Source organism: Lepisosteus oculatus, chromosome 3 (assembly GCF_040954835.1).
Source record: "Lepisosteus oculatus isolate fLepOcu1 chromosome 3, fLepOcu1.hap2, whole genome shotgun sequence".
NCBI lineage: Eukaryota > Metazoa > Chordata > Actinopteri > Semionotiformes > Lepisosteidae > Lepisosteus > Lepisosteus oculatus.
The window spans coordinates 4,623,038-4,644,000 of record NC_090698.1 but is presented as its reverse complement, the minus strand read 5'-3'; the positions used below and the strand labels follow the sequence as shown (position 1 = coordinate 4,644,000).

Below are 20,963 nucleotides of genomic sequence, written 5' to 3'. Positions count from 1 at the left end.
CTAGATATCACCTTAACGTGCGCATAAGACAATTCATGTATTTCCCGGTCATAGGACTGTCGTTCCAGCTGTGCAACGATTACACTAGACCTTGGGGACAAAGACGTGCTGGGGTTGTCGCTAAGGTTAAGATCAGCTGTGTCAAAGCACTGCAAACGCGTACCGGTGTATCTGATTCACGGATCTCGGTTTATATCGGCGTGTAGGCTGGACATCTCCTTTTCATTCTAATTTGACAAGCGGGGTAAAAGACAAGCTGCTACGGGATTATTTACAGACAACGACAATATGCCCATCACCCCTTGAAACATCCAGGAATTGGATATTTGCGATACCTATTGTTATGAGACGAGACCGAACGCACCGCAACCAAATGAGCTTTTTTTTTTTTTCTGAGAGAGGATTTAATGACAGGCCTGCTTTCAAATTCGATATCCTCATTTGACTAAAAAAACATAGCCTTTTACATTGATTCAGCAATATCATTAGCCGCGGCGTACAAAAACCGGTTGCGGGAGACGGCACGGCTTACGGCAGAGTGACGAGAGGGAGACGGGGGACAGACCGAAATGACTGCAGTAGTACCGAGCAGGCCGGTGGCTGCATTCCCCACACACTGAAACACACACCCCGGGTACTGCCACACTTTGCAGCTTCAGTGCCATTTGGCCGAGGAGTCCTCCGATAGTCATGCAGGCTGGAGCCGAGCTTACCTCCGTTCTCCAAATCCCCGGCCGAGGTCCCGCAAGCCGCCACTCGTGTAATCTATATCAGCGAGCGAAGAAGTCGGATTCACGGGTTGAGCCTGCTGCCGCTTCCTCCCGGCAGCATCCTGAGCCCGGCTTTCGGCTGTCAGGCTCGCCACCAATGGCAATATACAGAAAAACACGGAACCATAAACACACAGGCGAAGCCGCGATGTGGACTGCAAAGAAGCCTGTGTACCTCTCCCCCCCACGACTCAATACCCTTGTTTAATGCGTGACAGAATTCCCAGCCGGCGTGCTCAATCGACCTGTGCGAAGCGCACACACGCTCCCTGTGCTTTAAACGACGCTACGAGCGACACGGCATCTGTGGCAAGCATCCCGTCTCCGAGAGAGAGAGAGAGGGAGAGAAGGAAGGAGCAGCCAGCCACGTCTATTTCAGACCGCTTTGGTTCGCTCAAAGCGGCGCCTCACGGAGGGGGAGACTTGGATTCGGGAGTGCGCGGTGGAGCGGCCGCGAGATACTGTACGTGAATCAAAGGAGACGAGCCGCCTTCACAGGTGTGAGCTATGCACGCGTATGCGTGCAGGGTAGGGTGCGTGCACACATTGCCAAAAGACTCTTCTCGTTTTTCCATAAAGAGCTCTTCCCAACTGGGCTGAAGACGCCGAGCTTAGCGCTTTTTTTCTTTTCTCGGCGTGCGCAGCGCTGGGACGGCACAGAATTCAGAAACCTGCCGAGTTCTGTGGGCCGGCCTGTCAGTCGCCGTCAGAGGAATATTTTGCTACCGGGGTTTTACCTGTCTCGGCGGCAGAATGCAATTGTGGTACTGCTATCAAGCAGCGACTGTTCCGCTTGTCGGTGATGTGCGCTCCCGCAAGACGCGCTTTGTACAAGCACAGGATCAAATAAAATCAGTCATTTCACCTCCCCCACCGCTGTCGCCTCTACAAAAAAAAAATCCCTCAGCTGGAGGCACTGAATGTATTCCCAAGTAGCTACCATTTTCTGTCTTTCATCGCTCCGCATGTAAGCGGGACAAGGACCTGGCAGCGACAGTTAAACGTCAGCGACTCGTCCTTACGGAATAGGTGAAAACACCTTTTTTTTTATTCCTGCGGGACTGAATTGATTTTCTTATCAACACACATAATGTCTTTTCATCAGTAGCCCTGCCTCTGATGTTCTCTCGCATGCTGTGATAGAAAACACGCTATGCGTTTCAATATTGGATACGTCGAATTAAACGTTTTTAAAAATCCAACCGCGAACATGAACACTTTAGTTCATTCACAAAAAAAAGCCTTAAGAAGCGACTTACTATAAAATACTCTTAAGCCTCCCCGTTCAACAGCTAGCATTGTATTGCATTATCCGTGTTAATTGCAGTTACCTACATTGAAGAACAGACACCGAATTAGCAAACTACTGTAATACCGTCTCAATGTGTAAATGAGTATTGCTTTCTAAGCTAGCAAATCACGCAAGCAGACGCTTCAAAGAACCTGTTCCATACAGTTTTAGGTGCACTTTTCATAAATGAGGATAGAAAAGTATTGATCAGAATATCTTTACGAATTTAAACCAGAATATATATGAAAAGCCATGTGAGCTGGAATAAATACCAGACACTGAAGTAACGAGGTATTGGGATTACTTGGTGTGTAATCTAGAAATGATCCATCGTACTGTAGAACCCTGCTATTCAAATACCAGACAACTGACTCCATGACACTGCACAGCACTGCTTGAGCACAGCCAGATCACTGATTCTTAATTACCTCTTTAAAGTTCTATAAACTCCTGTAGATCAGTGTTGGGCAGATCCAACATGCGCCAGGTTCCTCTTGGCTTCACAGGGCTCTCAATTAGGAAGTGATCCGGAAAAAAATAGTATTTCTGGCCCATGAAGACTGGATCTGCCCAACACTGATCTACAGTAGTGGGACCTAAACTGTACAGAAATAATTAGCGATCGGTGAGCTGGCAGTGCCCTGATTTTGCAAATTTAGACACAGAATGGAAATTGTAGTGTGCTCAGACCCTTGAGAACTATATCTGCCATTCTTGATGTAGACCATATAGATATGCTTGTGGTTGTGGATGTGATTTAAGAGCTCCCAGTAAACATTGACCACATAGCTTCCGTTTTAAGCACTGTATGCCTTATAATCTGTGTCAATGAGTGGAAATTACTGATCAGAATGAAGAAAGCACCTACTGTACATTGTCTAAACTGGTTTAATAGAACCTAGAGGTTAAAGTCTAACCTTGATTCATAAAACAATCAGAAGAATGTCAAAAAGACACTTCTAGTTGTTTCTGGAACTTGTGCAGGGAAATCAGATTTCTTTTCTCAGCACTTAATTCTAACCAAGTCACCTGAGTGCTGTAAATCAAATCATATTGCATTTTAAACTATTGCTCAACAGGAGTGACAAAGCATACAAGGCGGACCAAAACTCACTTCTTTCGTGTCTTTGCAAACCAATGATTTAAGGGTGACCTGTATGGATTCGGTTGGTTTATAAACTGAAAACCAAGGGTTTCGCTCAATTTGAGGTCCAAGTGTTTGGTTGGAACAGAAATTGAAACATTCCGGAGACGTGCTCAGTAATGTACTGTTCCATATAGTAACGACCCCCACATGCCTGTCCTTACTTGACATAGACTTATAGAAGAACTTCATTTGTCCACAAGGAACTTTAATTAAAGTACTCGTAGAATCATTTGTCAAATGAGCAACACATTATATTACACAGTAGCCAGTACCGTTACCAAATGACTGGAACTACATGAATGACTTATTATTATTAAAGACAGAATCTCAACCCCTCACTGACTCATCAATGTACTTTTCCCCCCTTCTAAATGTAATATAATTACAAGAATAGATCTCTCTCACAAATTTATATTCCTGAGCTCTTACCCCCCCCACCAGCTCAGTCAACTAAATTGCGAGGATCGATCATGCTTAACCAGAACAAGGATTGTTTCAATTCAATTAAACTTTATTGTCATTAAACTTACACAGGTGCATAGTATAATGAAAAGTGTTTCTCATTAGTCACTCAGGTGCAGTATATAAATAGGACAGAAGATAAGACAATAGATAGTAACACAATAGCAATAACATAACATAACATAACATAACATAACATAACATAACATAACATAACATAACATAACATAACATGTTTAAGGACTTACCAGTGGTGACAGCACGTTTCATCAAAGCCATCAGGTGTGTCTCCTATTGGCTGAGTAAATAACAGATATGGCCAACAGTACCAATCCTGATGACTCACAGAAGAGGCACCTTCTCCTTGAAATAGGACTGTGGCTGGTAATTGCTCACTCTTTAGGGGGTAGACATTGTAAAAAAGGCTCTCAATTTATCAGGAGGGTTCGTAAGTTGGCTGTTTGTAATGTAAGTACAGGGTTTGTTACTAGTAAATTACCAAACACAAATCTTGGGGAGGATTCTCTAGATTGAGTTACCTTTCATTCAGAGAGAACCTCAAGAAAACTGCGGATTCTTACAAAGCCAGCAGCCATGGAGTACTCTGCCACTCACAACTGGCAACCCACTGGAGCTCAGCAGGTGTGAGCCTGGTCAGTACCTGGATGGGAGACCTCCTGGGAAAAACTAAGGTTGCTGCTGGAAGAGGTGTTAGTAGGGCCAGCAGGGGGCAGTCTCCCTGTGGTCCATGTGGGTCCTAATGCCCCAGTATAGTGACAGGGACATGATACTGTAAAGATGTGCTGTCCTTTGGATGAGATGTGTGTCATCCCAGGATGTTTCTCGAAAAGAGTAGGGGTGTAACCCTGGTGTCCTGGCCAAATTTCCCATTGGCCCTTCTAATAATCTAATAAGCCAATATGAATTGGCTTCACTACTCTGCTCTCCTCCCACTAATAGCTGGTGTGTGGGGAGCTTTCTGGTGCACTATGGCTGCTGTTGCATCATCCAGGTGGGGCTGCACACTGGTGGTAACATGGAGTGTCCAGAAAAGTGCTATATAAGTGTAAGCAATGAATATTATTATTATTATTATAACTGTATATACTAGCTAGCAGAAATATAGTTATTTAATAAAAACAGCCAATGGTGTTGGTGTGGAGCACTCCACCAGGTTAACACATTTCTGGATTCCTCCAGGGTTAAGGAAGCACATCCAGAGGTAAAAGGCACTGGACGTGACGGCTGTATACTGTAGAAGTGGGGTATTCTCCCTCCTGTATTGCACAAGGTTCATTGCTGAACGTGGAGGGCAGGTAAAGACTTTCCACTAGGGAGCAGAATTCATGAGTGGACTTCTAAACGTGATCTCCCTTTTTGTGCAGACAAACTGAGGTTACAAATGTTTCAAGACAGGTTATCAGGCCAAAAGACTAGTTTCCGAGGGCTTACATTCAGTGTTTCATCCGGAAAACGTTGGTCGGTGACTGGTCACCGCTCTGTTTCTGGGCTTCTGGCTTAATAAACTTGACGCTTGGTATGTCAGAGCACTGGTAGGTTGGCTGCTGATTCCCACTGAGCTGAGGTAATATTTAACTGAACGGTTTGCTCCAAGAGCCATCAACTTTATCATGAGTGCCACTGTCTGAAACTCGAAAAAAGGAACGCGTCCCCCTTTAATTTTAAAGCCCGGCGTCTTTAAAGCGCGTTCCCTCAAAAGTTAAATGACGCAAGAGCTTTTGAAAAAAGTGCCGAATCCACAGTTTCGTGACGATTGTGAGACCTTTGCACTTGGTGTAGTCTTTTATGGCTCAGCCGGGCTGTCAATACGCAATGGCCCGGAATGTAGATTTTAATCCTGGGAGGAGTTCGTCGCGGAAGTGAGCGCTCGGCGTGGGGGGCGGACCCTCCTTATCGCCTCTAACAGACCGGGTTTCGCTTTCCAAGCCGAGCTTTGTGACACTGAGCGTGTGGCTGTAGCTCACTGCTACTGCTCTCCAGGCGTCATGGCTGGGACGATAAAGAACGTCGCGTTATTCGGCGCCACGGGAATGACCGGCCTGGTGACCCTGCCCCAGGCTGTCGGCGCAGGTAGGAGTCTAAACCGTGTGAAACTCGAGGCCACGGCCGTGGATCGCGAGCTGATTTAATCTTACCTCCGCAGCCCCGAACGCGGACATGGGCTGCCCATCTACAAGTTGCAGCTGCTTGACGAATTAGGCAGCTGCGAAGTTTGGTATACTTATTAAATCAAGGGCACTATTTACCTTTTTTTTTTGGTATCGTTAAGACTCGGTAAGGTAAAACATTTAGAGACTTTAGTGCGTTGCTTGTTTTTGAAAGCTGTCTTGTCCATCTTGACTGATCTAACCATCACGTCAGCTGTCTCCGCGGAATTTCTAAACAATCCATTAACGATGCCAAAGGGGGCTTTTTTAGTAAAATAATGGAATGCTATTAAGGTCAATGCTACTGACATTAAAATTATATTAATTCAGTCGTTGAAATCTGTTTGTTCTATTTAACAAGCAAGCGATTATTCCGCCGTCTCGTATTAGACGAATTTTTTGATGCGTTAAATTTATTAGTGAACTTCATTAATCAGTTATCTGTTTCGCATACAGCCCGTGATACAGAAATCGCCTTGACTAATAAAGGAAAAACTTTTAAAAAATACTTGGTATTAGTGTAGTAGGCTTGTTTCATGCACTTATGTTGCTTCCTTTAAGACGGAGCGAAGATCCTTTAAAAACAGTCGTGTAATGCTGGCAGACCAGGTGCTGATTTTCGGCTGAGTCACGGTTGCAGATCGCCTGCTGCAAGGGAGATAAGTCACGAGGTGTCCAGATAGTTCCCTTATCCTTCTGGAACAGATGGGTTGGGCTCGATTCACTTTGAGCTCCGTTCTCTGTGCACACTCGGGCGCTACAGTATGGTAACGGTGCCGTCCTTGCGCCTCTTGGGAGAGCGCTTCTCCATTGCTATGGAGAAGGGCGACATGTGACCGTTTTACCCACGTAACTGAAACAAGTGCGAACAGCAGCTTTGCTTGTATGAGCCGCGCATATATTTACCTCTCGTCCGGCCGTCTGAGCCTCACGAACGCTGCACTGTCGCTAATCTGTACAAACACCTTCTCGTGGAAAGGTCAGCGTCAATGACGAATTGTCCAGTAACGAATGACCTAGTTATTTAAAACGGGAGTGAAAGCTGTTGGGGTGCCATCAGAACAAAAGGCCCATGCTCGCTGTGGACTTTCTAAAAGTAAAACAGGTGAGCAACCTCGACTATTCAAGATGAGTTTGAGGGATTTAGATGAACCTTTTCGGCTTACACTGTCGGTAAAAGTATACTTTATTGGGGAAAGAAGATGCACACTGCCCCCTAAAACATGATACAATCTAGATCTTGTTTAAACAAAGTGAAGGGCGGGTCTGTTCGTTTTGAGGAAGTTGGTTTAAAAAAAAAAAAGAATTTGCTCCCCGACAGGAGCTGGACCTTAGTTTATTAGCCTGTTAAATGTTAGGGCTCCCTCCCTTGTGCCTGAGGGGTAACACTCAGCTCGTGACGGGAGAGCATGAGCTGAGTGACTGGCTGGCTGATTCTGTGCACATGCACTCGAACAGCTCGATTGTCTCTGGAGCAGAGCTCTGGAACTACCCCGCTTCCTGGCAATACGAGTCCTTAACGGCTCTGTGCTCCGGCCCTGATCTGCAGCGCTCTGGAACTACAGGAGTCATAAACCCCACCTGCCTTGTGCTTGTGTCTCTTCAAACGGGCTCTCTTAGTGCAGAAAATGCGCGGGATTTTCAAACCAATGGCGGTTTTGAGCAGCCACAAACTGCATGAAAGGCGCCGCACGCGGTAGCCTTCCTTCTGAGTTGTGGCTGTGCTGATGAAGAGCAAGGCGGTGTCCAGCAGCAGGTGTTTATTTCAGAAGGTGCTGACCGCGGTCAAACCGCGCGCTGTGTCCGCAGGCTACAATGTGACGGTGCTGGTGCGAGACCCCTCCCGTCTGCCCCCGGACCACAAGGCCTCTAGGGTGGTGGTGGGCGACGTCCTGAACAAGGAGGACGTGAAGAAGACGCTGGAGGGGCAGGACGCCGCCATCATCATCCTGGGCACCGGAAACGACCTGAGTGAGTCTGAGCGCTGGGAGCCCACTGGTGAAACCCCAGGGGTTACCTGATGTCTTCTGCGCCTTTGGAGCTTTTGGAGCTAAAGATCGAAGGTTTAAAATGGCATTTTGCTTGTAAGATTATTTGAAGTTGGATTTTAAATGATCTAACCTTAAACCCTTTCCCCAGAAATACACTTCACTTAACATTTATTTTAAACAGTATAAACTTCAGTAAAGTGCCTGTACTTCCTAAGACGGTGAAGAAGGCTAAGATATGTCCCCAGATCCTCACTACCTTTTACAGATGCACTACAGAAAGCACACTGACAGGCTGGATCACAGTGTGGTATGGCAACTGCAGTGCTGCTGACCGCAAAGCCCTACAGCGGGTGGTGAAAACTGCCCAGTCCATCACTGGGGCTGCCCTCCCATCTATACAGGACATTTATGACAGACGGTGCTTGAGGAAAGCTCTAAGCATCATCAAAGACCCCACACACCCCAGCTACAGACTGTATGACTCTCTACCATCTACAAAACGGTACTGGAGCATTCGGGCCCGGACTACCAGACTCAGAGACAGTTTTTACCCCCGCACTATCAAACTATTAAACTCCCAGCCTCTCTCACCTCTCACCCATGATCTGAACCTCACAGTGCCTTCTTTCTTACCAAAAACTCACACATTGAAATCTACCTCTACCTCACATGTCAAGAAGCTCACTCCCCATAATTTCTATCCCTTTATTTCATTCTGTTGATGCATGTTTTTGCACATTATACCTGTTACCTGTTGTTGTTTTTTGCACACTGCCTGTTGTCTCTTTCTTTTATTATACAATTGTATTGTTTTTTTTCTTTGTACTACTTATCGTCCGAGAGCTAGCTAAATAGCATTTCGTTATACCATGTACCTGTATATGAGTATAATGACAATAAACTTGAACTTCAATGTACCTGAATGAGTAACCGATCACAGCTCCTTGAAATAGTGACTGCAATTCCCAATGGTGACCACAAGAGGGAGTACAAGTACTAGAAATCCCAGGTTGGCGGACAAAAGTGAATCCGTGGATCCTTTGTGTAGGCTTGTGGGTGTACGCGCCTTGAACTGCCTCCTGAATTTTAACAGGCCCCACCACCATGATGTCAGAAGGAACCAAGAACATTCTGGAAGTTATGAAAGCCCGTGGAATTCAAAAGGTTGTTGCATGCATGTCAGGTAGGACTGGACATCTTTAATAATAATAATAATTGCTTACACTTATATAGCGCTTTTCTGGACACTCCACTCAAAGCGCTTTACAGGTAATGGGGACTCCCCTCCACCACCAATGTGCAGCCCCACCTGCTTTGCCTTGGTGTACTGCAAAAAGTGTTTAAAGTACCATGGCCATCCTTCTTAGAGAACATCAGTCTTTAGCAGACATAATCAGATTTGAAAGTATTTGCTTTTGATGTTGAGAACCCTATGCAGTACATTTAGGCAAAATCCATACCAGAGTCACAGTGGTACATAGCTCAGCTGTGGTTAATGGACTGCAACAATGTGACTCCCGCACAAAACCTATTAATGTGCTTCTTCAAAACCAAGGAAAAATTATACTCGGGAAAATCAAGACATTTCCATCTTTCAAAAATGGAAACATTGATGGTCAAAAATGGAACATTGATGTCAAAGTTAAACTTATTAACTTTCAACCATGACTAAGGTGATGCACAACCCCAACCATAAAACAGAGCATGCACAAACACAACAGCATCTGCTGGCTTGGTCTGGAGCATCGTGCGGTGTGCCTTTTGCAGATGCTCAAATGAAGGCTGATGTTTCTGCCCAGGGTGCAGAAGTCCAACTGGGGGAACAATTAGCACTGTTTCTGGCAAGCTCCTGGCAATGTGGCTGGGATCTACAAAGCTGAGGGCTCACAAAGGCTGAGCCTCAGGTTTTGTATGCAAGCTATAGAGCCCTCTAAGGCAGTGACCCAGAATGATTCTCAATCATCGTTAAATCCTGGACACAACTACAGTATATTTCTTGTGACTTCTGAAGACCAGGGCCTCCCGTTTCAGTTGATGGACATGGTGAAATCCATTTTAATCCTGGTCTCCCTGCTTACACTGACAAAAACAACTTCTGATCCTAACTTGTATAGTGATTTTGTTCCGTTAAAGGGAAATGCATTCCCAATTTCTCAGGCCAGTTCTTCAAACCTCGCTAAATAAAATATCAATGAATTTAGGCTGTTTGAGAAAAATGTTACCAATTTTGAAGTGCACACAAAATTGTGAACTTGGTGAAAGTACTGTAAGTCTCGTCACGGGCAAGAGCGAGAGTTCGTGCAAATTGCAACATGAAGCAGCCCTTCCTGCTCACTAGTCTTCATAATGACTAATGTGATGTATTGTATGAGTGAATATGCACAGGTTGTGCAGCAGACATTTCACCGCAGAAATGTTCCAACCTGATCTACATGCAGATTTAACAAGTAAGCAGTATTTGTCTGTAAAACGGTCTCAAACTCGAGAGCAGTACTTCTATTGGATTAAAAGATGTATTCAGAAGCCTGTTTGGTTACAATGTAATGGGGCTGCTTCACCTCACTGGAAGCTGGTGCCTTGTTCTCCATCACAGAACAAGGGAACTGCACGGACCTGGAAATTTCGGCTCGTCTGCTGGTTCTTTCTAACCCCTAAATGTAAAAAAGAGCTTTGCAGTTCCTCTTCCCGTGTTGCCTTCAGCAATTCGCTTGGTCTCTCCAAAAATCAAAAGGGGAAAGTGGGGGGGGTTGTTGGTGAACCTAATGTGCCCTCTTCCTACAACAGCCTTCCTTCTTGGGGATCGCGGCAGGGTGCCCCCTCCTTTGGTGCCCATCACCGAGGACCATGACCGCATGCACAGGCTTCTGAAGGAGTCGGGGCTGGACTACGTGGCAGTAATGCCTCCACACATTGCGGGTGATTTTCTCTCGGCCTACTTCTTGGCTGGTTTCCTCCTTTGCCAAGAGTCTTTTTCAGATCTGGGGGGTGTTCTTGGAAGGCAACAAGACCCCTGATGCATGTTGTTGCTATTCAGTTTCCTCAAAGCCTCTGCTATGCTGATGTTTTCCACTGCAAAATGGAAAATCTCACTGTTCCTCATAGATCTTAGTTGTCTCGTTACTTGGATCAGCATGTGTTCAAGATGGCGAAATTCTCAGAAATGTGTCTCTCATAGTGAACTAAACCTGCACAGTCACTCTGGTCCCTCACATGTATCAATCCAGCCTAGCTGAGTCACTGTGAGACATTTCTCTATATGCAGCCACGCAGCTAAAAGTCAATTTTTGTCCTGCAGAAAATGGATCCATCGTGATTGTGGAAGAAAACAGACAGACATTCCTTATGCAGAAAACTTAAGAACTTGGCGTAAAAATGACTTTCCCCACAGTGTCTATACCAGCAGTTTATTATTTTAGCTCCCTTAGTTGGTAACTAGCCCAGCTTCTGGATCATTTGGGTGTCAGGGGAGTTTGTGCAGCGAGCAGGAGGAGGAAGATATGGGACAGCAAGGGGTGCTTATTCATGTCCAGATTAACTTTGTGCCATGTCAACAAGGTTGAGTGGAATGTGCCTAGCCTAGATAAAAAAAAAACCCAAACAGTGCACATGCAAGAGTTACCATACATATTCAATCCATACACCAATCCAAGACCTACAGATTGAGGTGCTACTTCAGAATTGAGCAGGACTACATTACATGCTTTGAAACCAGGCAGGGAGGTTTGTTTTTAAAAAGAGGAGCTGGTGGGAAAAAAAGGCATCTGTGCACAGCCTGGGCTTTCTGTTTAATACCGGTCGAAGCAGAAGGCCCACTGTAAAGGTCAGAGCCAGGAAGTGTCCTGCCTTTGTTTCTGCAGATAACCACCCCTTGACCGAAAGGTACACCGTGACGGAGAACATGCTGAAGGGGAAGGTCATCTCCAAATACGACCTGGGCCACTTCTTCGTCCACTGCCTGTCCACGACGGACTGGGACAGGAAGACCGTGGGGCTCTGCGGAGAGTACAGCTAACCGGCGCAGGGTGGGGGTGAGGGTGGGCCGGGGGAGGGGTTAAACTCGACAACATCAACATGTGCTGAGCTGTGGTCACTAAGCCCCTGCAACCTGCTGCAAGCTTTAGACACTGCTGCCTTAGAAGACTGGCAAAATGCTCACAGTGTGAGGACGCCCTCTGCAGCCTGGTGACAGCGGTGGGCAGGAGTGGCACACTGGTGGGGGTGGTGCTGCTTGGGCGCAGGCTGATGGCATGTTAGGTGGGTGAAACGCGGACTTGCTCCAGCTGCCCTCGCTGGAAAGAGCAGCGCCCACCCCCTGGCATGAAAGAACCCTTAATGTCCACTGGGGGCAGTGTTTTAGGCTTGGCTGGTGCAATGGCTTTTGCTCCCCCCCAAAAAAAAACCTGTCCTTTTTACTGTGGTTTGAGGGCCCGTTTCACCTTTTCAGCGAACGTTAAAAAGCTGCACCTCCGGTGCCTGTATGCGCCAGGTTGCAGAGGAGTCACCGACAATGCAATGCTCAGATACCTGTTGTTGCCAGTGAGTGCCTTGCCTTTACTGCTTCAGACTGGATTGCTTCGAACTCCTCTGAAGATTTCTTCTAATAAAACATCTCAAGTTCAGGCGGGTGTGTCTTTTTTTCCCACCCCCTCCCACCAAATATACCCCGTTTTGGGTCGGTTCGTCCTTTCATAAAGGGGTTTCATAAAGACGGACCGTGTCGCCACCGACCCGTTCACACATGTGTAACTCGCCATTGTTAGGGGTGGACAAAGTCCAGTCGGACAGTCCACAGCCGCACCAGGGGGTCTCGGGTTATAGATCGATAAGCCCTCACGTGTGAACCAGGAGTCAAGGGACGACAACAGCGCAGGGGAGAGGGGTCTTGCCCGGAAAGTGCAATAGCGTCTGAAAGCGTCGGTCCGCGGTCGTGCCGGCGCGTTTTGTTTCGGGGTTTGATGGCCGTACATCCATCCCACGGCTCTTTTAAGTGCATTACATACACCGTTGAGTATTTACAAAAAAATCGGACTCAAGTAAGACAAAACCGACAACTTTTGTTTTAATAAGAAAAGGGATGCGTGCGGGGCTGGCCGCCGTCGCCTTCAAACGGCCGATCTCCCTACCAGTCTCGCACACCGCTTTGTCCGGCTGGCTCGATTTTGAATACCACCCAGCGAGCTCCAAGTCTCCGGTATCGGGCTGGACCATTTACCCGGGGCTCTACAACCTTTGCCATTTGTCTCCGGAGCCGGGACTGCGAAACCGAAGGGCACACGCGGAGGTGGGGGCGATTTCATTTAAACCGACACCCGTCTCGTCCAATCCGGACCAGGCCGAGGCGGTTTAACAGTCGGTCCAAGCCAGTAGAGGGCGGCCTGCTTCTTGTGGGGGGGTGCTGGCCCTGTCGGAGAAACTGGGAAAAACTGTCCCGGATCTGCAGACATTAACTGGAGCGATGGGCAGAGGGGGAAGATTCGAGATTTCGAGGCGAGGAAAGTGGCAGTAGTATTCCCTAACTCTCCAGGTGAGGGGGAAGAAAATCTGTGGATGTCGGGGATTTGAGGAGAAAACGAAAGCCTGGAAAAACGAGAGCGAAGCAGGTAAATTTCAGTCCCATCTTTGCGTTGTCGGATTTTTTTTTACTGGACGTTGATGGGCTAAAAGACGAAGACGCTATCGCAGTCGCTGCATTAGGCGCCGTCTTAACTATCAAAAAGTAACGATAAAAAAAATCGGTGAGCTAAAGGACTTGGAGGTGGGAGCGGGTGCGGGGTTGTGTTTTTGAACATTAACATCACACAAAATGTTTCCTGTAAAATGCTCAACGAAATTTACGCGTACGGCAACAATTCTTAAAAGCGGATGGTTATGTTTTAGTTTAATTCTCTTTTTTTAAACCTTAGTGTATTATGTTATCGGTCTGTACGTGCAACGGTTGACTTTTAACAGTCTATTCCGAGAAATATTACTTTGTGCAGTGGTTAGTGGGACTTAAATTGATTTTGTGCCTCTCTGTATAAATGTCACGATGCAGTCGTATTCTAAAATACTCCAACACTATAATTGATCTTTAATGTATTGCCTTCGTGTATTAATTCGAGTGATGCGAGTCGTGTTTTTATTTATAAGTTCAGGACTCAATTGTAAAAAAACATTTTTAAGGATATTGGTATGATGCCATGCAAGGAAAAGACCCAGTGAAAACGTAAAAGGACAATAAGCGTGTTTATGGGAAAATAATTCCCATTTTTTCAGACTATATTTTAATTTGACCTTAGATTTAAAAAAACGCATGGTTAACATGGATCGCCGACACATTCCCTTTGCGTCGCAATGCGCTCTGGGACTTGGAGTTTTTTTTTAGAAGTGTTCGGTCGTGCATTTCGACATGAGTAACATGGAAACAACATTTTGATAAAACTTTAGACAAAGGTTTAATTTAACGCAGTCACAGAAAAGTTATTCTGTAACAGAAAAGCGCCCTTCCCAGTTTTAACTCTTATAAGGTACAAGATTCCACTTTTCAAATGAGTGAAAACAACCCCTGGTGCAAAATGTTTTCGGTCTGTAGACTGGGGAACCCCTGCTTTGAGGCTGAATCGGATAATTTCTGCATTTACATCCCGCAGAATACAGCAAAAGCTCACTTCTAACAGTGGTGAAAGTTTCATTTGAAGTGCCCTTTGAGCAGCATGGATCCGCCATCTGAAAATGACGGAAAAGCCCGTTCTGAACTAAACAGGAACGCGTTTTGAAAGAGGCCGCCATCTTTAAACTCCATATCCCACAATGCCATGGACGGGGTGTAGTCGTGCGCCTGCGCACTGCGGTTCGCGTCGGACTTGAATTAGCAGGCGGGAAGTAGGAGCGGCTAGTTGTGCAGTAATTTTCTAGGAGGGAGTAAGTAGAGGGCTCGTTAATTTACCTCGTCCTGTAACCAGCTTACCTGCCTGTATTGCTTCAAAGCAGACACTGTATTTGGAGCTCGCGCGTTTTCCGAGGCGCAGCGGTGATTTTTATTTAGATGCTGGACCCCTATTTTAAGTGCGGACTGAGTTGTGAGTTTGGAGGGGAGGGCAGACGGCGATACCGGTGAGTACTGTCGGTCGGTTTCACTTTTTCTTCTCCGTTAACAGCCTCGTTTAAACTGTCCGGGGGTTGAGTTTCGCTGCTTTACTTGAGTTCACCCGAGGAAACGGTGGCGGTGAGAGTCCAGGCGCCTGAGTTGTTTGCGCTGCTGGAGTTAACCAGTGCTTGCCTGGTCTCTGCGGTACGTCCGTGGATTGAAGCAGTACGTCCTCGGGCCGAGGCCTCATTACCGGAGAAACAGTTTAAAGATCTTTTAATGGAAAAAAAACGCCTTTAATCTTTCTTTAAGATCTTTACTGGCGGAAAATTACATTTGGGCGATCGGCTACCACCACCCCTCCCCCACCTTCCCCACTTTTACGAAGTGAAAAAAATAGCAGTAGTTCGCTCGTTTTTGTTTTTGCGGGTTTCATTTCGATTTTTTGGGGGGGGTTTCGGCTAAGTCTAGGTAGGATATTTCGACGCCAGGCCGCCCCCGTCCGCAGTAATCGGTTTGTACTGTGAAGCCATGTAACATCCGTGGCATCCTTTCGGCATCCTCGCTTCTGCACGTCCCTGCGCTGGTGCCCCCCGGCAGTGCGCTCGACAGCGCCACCGGATGGGTTCAGGCGGTTTCGGGTAACTGCCGCGCTGTAGTGTGGCTCTGCAGCGAGAGAGAGCTGGGCTTGCCGGCTGAGCCCTGTTGGGATCCAGCTTCTGCAGCTGGACATCAGACCCGCATTTATGAATTGTTGAGAGTTCTGATCCCATATTAGATTCAGGTAAACCCAGTTTTTAATATACGTGCTAGGACGTGACTTCGATTTTTTTTTTCATGTTGCGCTTCATGCTGGCGGTTATGGGCTGGCTACCAGATTCTGTTGTCTGGATGCTTTTATTTAACATTAATTTTTGCAGTTTGTCAAAGTGCATGCTTTACAAACGGATGGGTTTGAGGGGGACTGGAAAGGCGGGGATTGCAGGTCTCTGGGACCAGGGTTGGCTACTTGGGCTACTACCAGGGTTTCTTTCTACTTTGTGTTTCCTCTAGGGTATAACTTTCTCACGCACAGATTCCCCCCCCGTGTCGTGAGGAACAGTGAGAAAAGAGAGGAGGCTGTTCGGCCCACAGCCCCACCAGCCCGTGGTCGATTAAGCCAGTGATGTAGTTGAGAGAAGCCCACGGAGAACATGGCGTGGGTGGTGTGTAAAAAGTGCCTCCTATTCTTGGTGCTGAATGCCCTTCCCCCCTGTCTCTGGTCTGTGTGCCGCCGTGGTTAAGGAAGGGTCTGGCGGAGGCGCGGCGTGCTCCGGGGACGGCTGCGGATGGTGTTGAATCCACCTGTGAGTTAGGAAGGAAAGCGCCTGGTCTTCCCCTCGGGGTCCACCTCTGTCTGGCACTGGGGAGCGGTGGGAGCTGTGCACCTGGACTTACTGCCACCCTGTGTGAGGAGGGGGGTGCACCATTTCCTGGGAGGTCACCACTGAGAGATGTTGGTCCCTGGGGGTGGGGGGTCATGACTGAGTCACGCTGGTGACCTGGGGGGTAGCTGTGCCAGTGCCTGAGGGGTCACCGCTGGAGGGGGGCGGGGGGCGGGCACCAGTCACCAGGAGAAGGGGGTCATAGGGGTCATGCTGGTGACCTGTGGGGGGGGTGACTGCGTGGGGGTGCCGGTCACGGGACGAAGAGGGTCATTGCTGGTGACTTGGGAAGGTCACTTGGGTAGTCCCTGGGAGGAGAGGCGGGGGGACCTGCTGGGACGCGGGCGCTCTCTGACGGTCTGTTTCGTGTCTCCCGCAGGCGGAGGATGGAGGTGAAGGGGCAGAAGCGCAAGCTCCCGGCCGACGGCGAGCTGCCCGCGGGGGCCCGCGCGGAGAAGGGCAGCAGCCTGTACGCGGCCCAGCGCCAGTCGGTGCTCGACATCTCGCTGGACAAGTTCCGCCGCGGGCAGGCGCTGGCGGAGCCCAGCCTGCGCCGCTCCGTGCTCATCGCCAACACCCTGCGGCAGATCCAGGAGGAGATCAGGCAGGACGGCGCCGGGGGCTCCGTCCCGGACCAGCGGGTCCCGGCCCCCATCCCGCCAGAGCCCGGCCTTCACAAGGAAGCCCCCCCTCCGAGGATGTCTCTGGAGAATCACCGCCCGGGGTTCGGGGACGGCGACGACTGGGCGCTCCTGTCCGCGGAGGAGGACTTCTCCCTGTCCTCCGCCATCTCCTCTCTTCTCAGGGATCTGGACCTGGTGCTGGATGGGAGCTCCTCTCCGGGCCCCCAGCAGCAGCAGCAGCAGCAACAACAACAACGGGCCCCCCTGAGCTCGATCGAGAACCTGCCGAGCGACTGGGGGTCCAAGCAGGACGGCCTGCCCTGTCGGGCGGAGAGGCCCGGCGAGGGCCCGGAAGCCTGCAGGGCCCCCGAGCCGGTGTTCGGCAGCTTCGAGATCATGAGGTCCAGCTACCTCACCGACGTCGCCTTGGATGACCTCTTCCCGGACATCGACACCTCCGTCTACGAGCGGGAGGCCGGCGCGCTGGGCGGGCGGACTTTCCCGGTGCCGCCCGGGGACGAACTCCTCAAGTACCTGTCCTCCTGCTCCCCCGCTTCCTCTGCGTTCTCCCCATCCCCCTCCGTGCGGGACCTGAATGAGCTGGAGCACATCATGGAAATCCTGGTGGGCTCCTGAGCCCCGGTGTCTTCTCCGTCTCGGCCTGTGGGGAAACTGGGCGAAGGGTTTACAAACTGGTGCTTGCAGGGCTTGTGTGTGTGACTTGTCCCCAACTCGCCTTGAGAAGCGATGAGTTGGTAAAGTGTACTTTCAAACCTTTCCCTGACAAGGGACTAAAGAGGACATTTTTGAAGGCTTGGAGGTGTTGAAAGTTTGTGGCGCCTTTAAAGATAAGTGCGGCTTTTACAGCAGCTCAGCACCGACACGGTAAAGGGCTGACCGAATCGATCCTTGCTCCTGTGCCGAGGATCACGTTTATTTTGTCTCGTGAAGAGTTTTATTGGCAGACTGTAAGCCTGCCTATTTAAGGAAACTGTATTCTGAATCTAGCCTAGATTCCAGTCCTCAACCCTTAAAGACAAGGAAGTGTCTGTGCCAAGCTGCATAAATGAGCTCAAGTTTAATTCTCTGGCCAGGTTATGCCTCTTGTGAGGGAAGTGTTTGACAAATGATTGTTGACTGACATTGAAATCTTGTCTTCTGTGAAGATCCTTTTTAAACATATTTATTGCTATTATTATTATTAGTTTTTTTAACATTCTGAATAACTGAAGACCTCTCAACAAGCAACGCCTTACTGTAACATGGAACTGATTTACAATGACGTCAGCTTCTCCGAAAGGAACTGTCGGCTTTCTCATCGGCTGGTGCAGAAATCACAACTACCTCCGTTAACTGGGTTTCCCATCAGGCTAGGCTGGCAGGGTGCCAGTCCTTCAAGACCCATTTAGCCTGCCTTTCTGTTTCAGTGAGTTTCTGAAATATTTCATTCATCCTGGAAGTCAGAAATATTCTAATGTTTTATGTCTCCGTTATATCTACAACTTACCTTAATGCTACCTCATCTTCTGCATGAAACCATTTCCCCCTGCACAGTGTAGTACAAGAACAATTGAAAAGGATGAACTAGTCTAAAAAGTATTCCTTTGAGAGTCCAAGCGTTTGTGGTAAAGAGTCTAAATTATCTCATTTATTCTAAAACATTTTTGCTTCAATTTTACTGGTAAACCCTTGCCTGTTTTGAAGTAAAATAAGGCTAAGTTAATTAAATATTGCAAGCCAATGCTTTGTAAGAGAGGTGAAATATTCCTTTGCAATAATTTAAACTGTAGTGGAAAATTTCCACTTTTAACTCTTATTCATAAAAGGGACCCATGGGGTAATCTTTAACTCTTATCACAGTCCTGTAATGTATGAGAATCTGAAACTGAAACATCTGTTTCAATGCTCAATGTTGTATAGATCAATGCTTTTATTACTTTTTTTTTTTACTATTTAATGAAGAAAAACCTGATGGTTAAAAAGCCATATTTATTTGTAGATAGATTAAGATATTTTGTAAGCCTTTGAGGAAAAAAGTAGAAGGGGTTTTGGTTACCTACAGTTTTTGCATTGCTTATTTTTTTGCCCACTATCACTACATAGCTTAAAGTGTGCATGTTATCTTCAAATTTCCGAATTACTGTCTTTTTGTAATAGCAAAAGTGTACCAAAAGTTCTGAAATCTGCTATACCTCTCTTCAGGGTCTTTTGTTCTTGTGTAAAAGCTGTTGTAAACACTCTGTACATGAAAGACCTGTACATGAGGGAACTACAAGCCTGGCTTTCCAAATGAATGATCATTAAGGCTGAGACAATGCATGGATCTGTACGTACACTATAATTGGGTCACTTGGTAGCACATATTTATTCTTTAAGATCACGAATGTCTTCCTCTGAATTCAAGTTTTAAAATCAAACACTGACTGCTGTTGACATTAATATTTTCAGGTGTGCTTCACTTCAGGTGAAGGTGGGGTTCGGTTGTGAGAAAGTTTTCCACAGAAATTTAAAGGTCACCAAAAATTTACCTAGTTTTTTAACCTTTTGTACCGTCAGCTGATTAGTGCATTGTCTTAGGCTTTGGCCTGGCCAACAAAACAGCTTTCACTAACCCGTAGCCAAAAGACTCCCCCTAAAATCTGTAGTATTTCATTAGGTTTCTTATGGAAGAAGTTGACTGTAAAAATGACAAAAAGGCACAATTTGCACATTCTGCCTTCAAGTGAAAAGTGTACTTTATTTCTTTGTTCCGGGGCAGTTACTGTTCAGTGTTGACACATTCATAAACGGACACAAGTTTTACACTCATTTTATGGGGTTTATATATGTTGAAGCATTGCCTGGTTATGTTGAATCACAGTACAAATTATGGTTTGAGCAAAGTATATTTGAACATTAGTTTTTTTTTATCCATATATGTTCAAGAACTAAGAACTTGGTCTTGTTCATTGTTTTCTTGCACGGTCATTCAGTATCTTCTCATCCAGCTGTCTAAAGGTCTTCTGATTTTCAATCTGTATGATGTTTGTACAAGAAGGCTGGGGTATTTAAGCCTGGGCTGTTTAAAGTACAATGTCCAAGCGCAGCATTTCAGTCTGGTTCTCTGAAATCAGTGTTATTAGTGTATGAAACCAGTGTTGCTGGAGAAGTACGTTTGTCTGTTGAACGGCTAGAAACTGTCCTTTTTGACCTTTTATAGAGCCTGGGGTGCACAGTTTCCTGAAGTATATTTTATGCTCCTTGCTCTACAGAGGACATTGAAAGTCTTGGTGCACTTAAAGTGCATTTCTGGGCTCATTGGATGGCAATAATAAGTGCAGTATTTTTCATTTTTTAAACTTTGATTTACAGTAATACACCTGCAATTTTGCCTTGTTTCCTTTTAATCATGTGAATGTTTTGTTTCAAAGAATGTGAGTTTTTATATGATATGCCTCCTTTGTATACTCTAGTGCAGTAGCTACAGGTTTACATAGTTGAAGGACTCATAACTTATTTGCCGAGCTCCTCCTAGTGTCTGGAACAGTGTCATCTCTCAGCTGTTCCCTAAAGGTGTTTTACAGAAAGCCAGGTCTGACTTGAAAAGTGAACTGGTTCTTCTATTCAAGAAAATTATTAAGCATCTTAAGAAGATGTTTTAATTTAATGTTTATTTATTAAATGTGCAGGCAGACGTATCTGCAGGCATTCTTGAGCAGATGGAAGAATGCTCACATGAAATAGCAAGAAATTCCACACCAACAAAAGCATTCAGGTACATATTGAGTTGCTCCATCTATGCAAACACTAAAAAGTGTCCAATTCTCTTGTAATTACTTTTTATAAATAAAACAAATCAACCTAGTGCCTCGGTGTCAGTGGTGGTCTTTTGAGAATGGTGTGCAAAGCATGTATCGATAACTTCCAAAAAGAAATTCAAAGATTTGATTGCAGGTAAGTGACGTTCAAAGCTTTTGAGATATTAAATATTTCAAAGACTGTATTTGGTGACAGCCAGGAGCAGTATCATCACAACTGGCAA

General features: G+C 46.7%; 3 protein-coding genes across 8 annotated transcripts in view; 2 read left to right on the top strand and 1 right to left on the bottom strand.

Annotated features, from left to right (window-relative positions):
- Positions 1-1,777, bottom strand: part of LOC102693479 (spectrin beta chain, non-erythrocytic 4) — a 66,155-nt gene extending 64,378 nt beyond the window's left edge. The window contains exon 1 of one of the 2 annotated variants that reach the window (XM_015341048.2): positions 714-1,777. The gene's annotated coding sequence lies outside the window, so the exon portion shown is untranslated. The remainder of the gene's footprint in view (positions 1-713) is intronic. The other variant, XM_015341049.2, reaches the window with a different exon arrangement.
- Positions 1,778-5,580: 3,803 nt separating this feature from the next.
- On the top strand, positions 5,581-12,448 carry blvrb (biliverdin reductase B). Its single transcript, XM_069186341.1, has 5 exons — positions 5,581-5,761; positions 7,648-7,809; positions 8,923-9,012; positions 10,614-10,745; positions 11,687-12,448. Exons 1-5 carry the CDS (start codon positions 5,677-5,679, stop codon positions 11,839-11,841), a joined length of 624 nt encoding a protein of 207 aa, XP_069042442.1. The 5' UTR covers positions 5,581-5,676; the 3' UTR covers positions 11,842-12,448.
- A 77-nt stretch (positions 12,449-12,525) lies between these two features.
- Positions 12,526-20,786, top strand: sertad3 (SERTA domain containing 3). Of its 5 annotated transcripts, none has more exons than XM_069186338.1 (3): positions 12,526-13,429; positions 15,949-16,241; positions 16,699-20,786. In XM_069186338.1, exon 3 carries the CDS (start codon positions 16,706-16,708, stop codon positions 17,576-17,578), a length of 873 nt encoding a protein of 290 aa, XP_069042439.1. In that variant the 5' UTR covers positions 12,526-13,429; positions 15,949-16,241; positions 16,699-16,705; the 3' UTR covers positions 17,579-20,786. The 5 variants fall into 5 exon arrangements, with proteins under 5 accessions (XP_069042439.1, XP_069042441.1, XP_069042437.1 ...); XM_069186337.1 differs by lacking the exon at positions 12,526-13,429 and adding an exon at positions 14,844-14,921; XM_069186340.1 differs by lacking the exon at positions 15,949-16,241.
- The last annotated feature ends 177 nt before the right edge of the window (positions 20,787-20,963 follow it).

What these genes read in the sequence shown, in the direction of transcription:
- blvrb (XM_069186341.1), top strand. Translation starts at nt 5,677, where the DNA reads ATGGCTGGGACGATAAAGAACGTCGCGTTATTCGGCGCCACGGGAATG. An exon ending in GCCCCAGGCTGTCGGCGCAG is followed by an intron (nt 5,762 to 7,647) that starts GTAGGAGTCTAA and finishes CTGTGTCCGCAG; the next exon opens with GCTACAATGTGACGGTGCTG. An exon ending in AATGCCTCCACACATTGCGG is followed by an intron (nt 10,746 to 11,686) that starts GTGATTTTCTCT and finishes TTGTTTCTGCAG; the next exon opens with ATAACCACCCCTTGACCGAA.
- sertad3 (XM_069186336.1), top strand. Translation starts at nt 14,854, where the DNA reads ATGCTGGACCCCTATTTTAAGTGCGGACTGAGTTGTGAGTTTGGAGGG. An exon ending in GAGGGCAGACGGCGATACCG is followed by an intron (nt 14,922 to 16,698) that starts GTGAGTACTGTC and finishes TGTCTCCCGCAG; the next exon opens with GCGGAGGATGGAGGTGAAGG.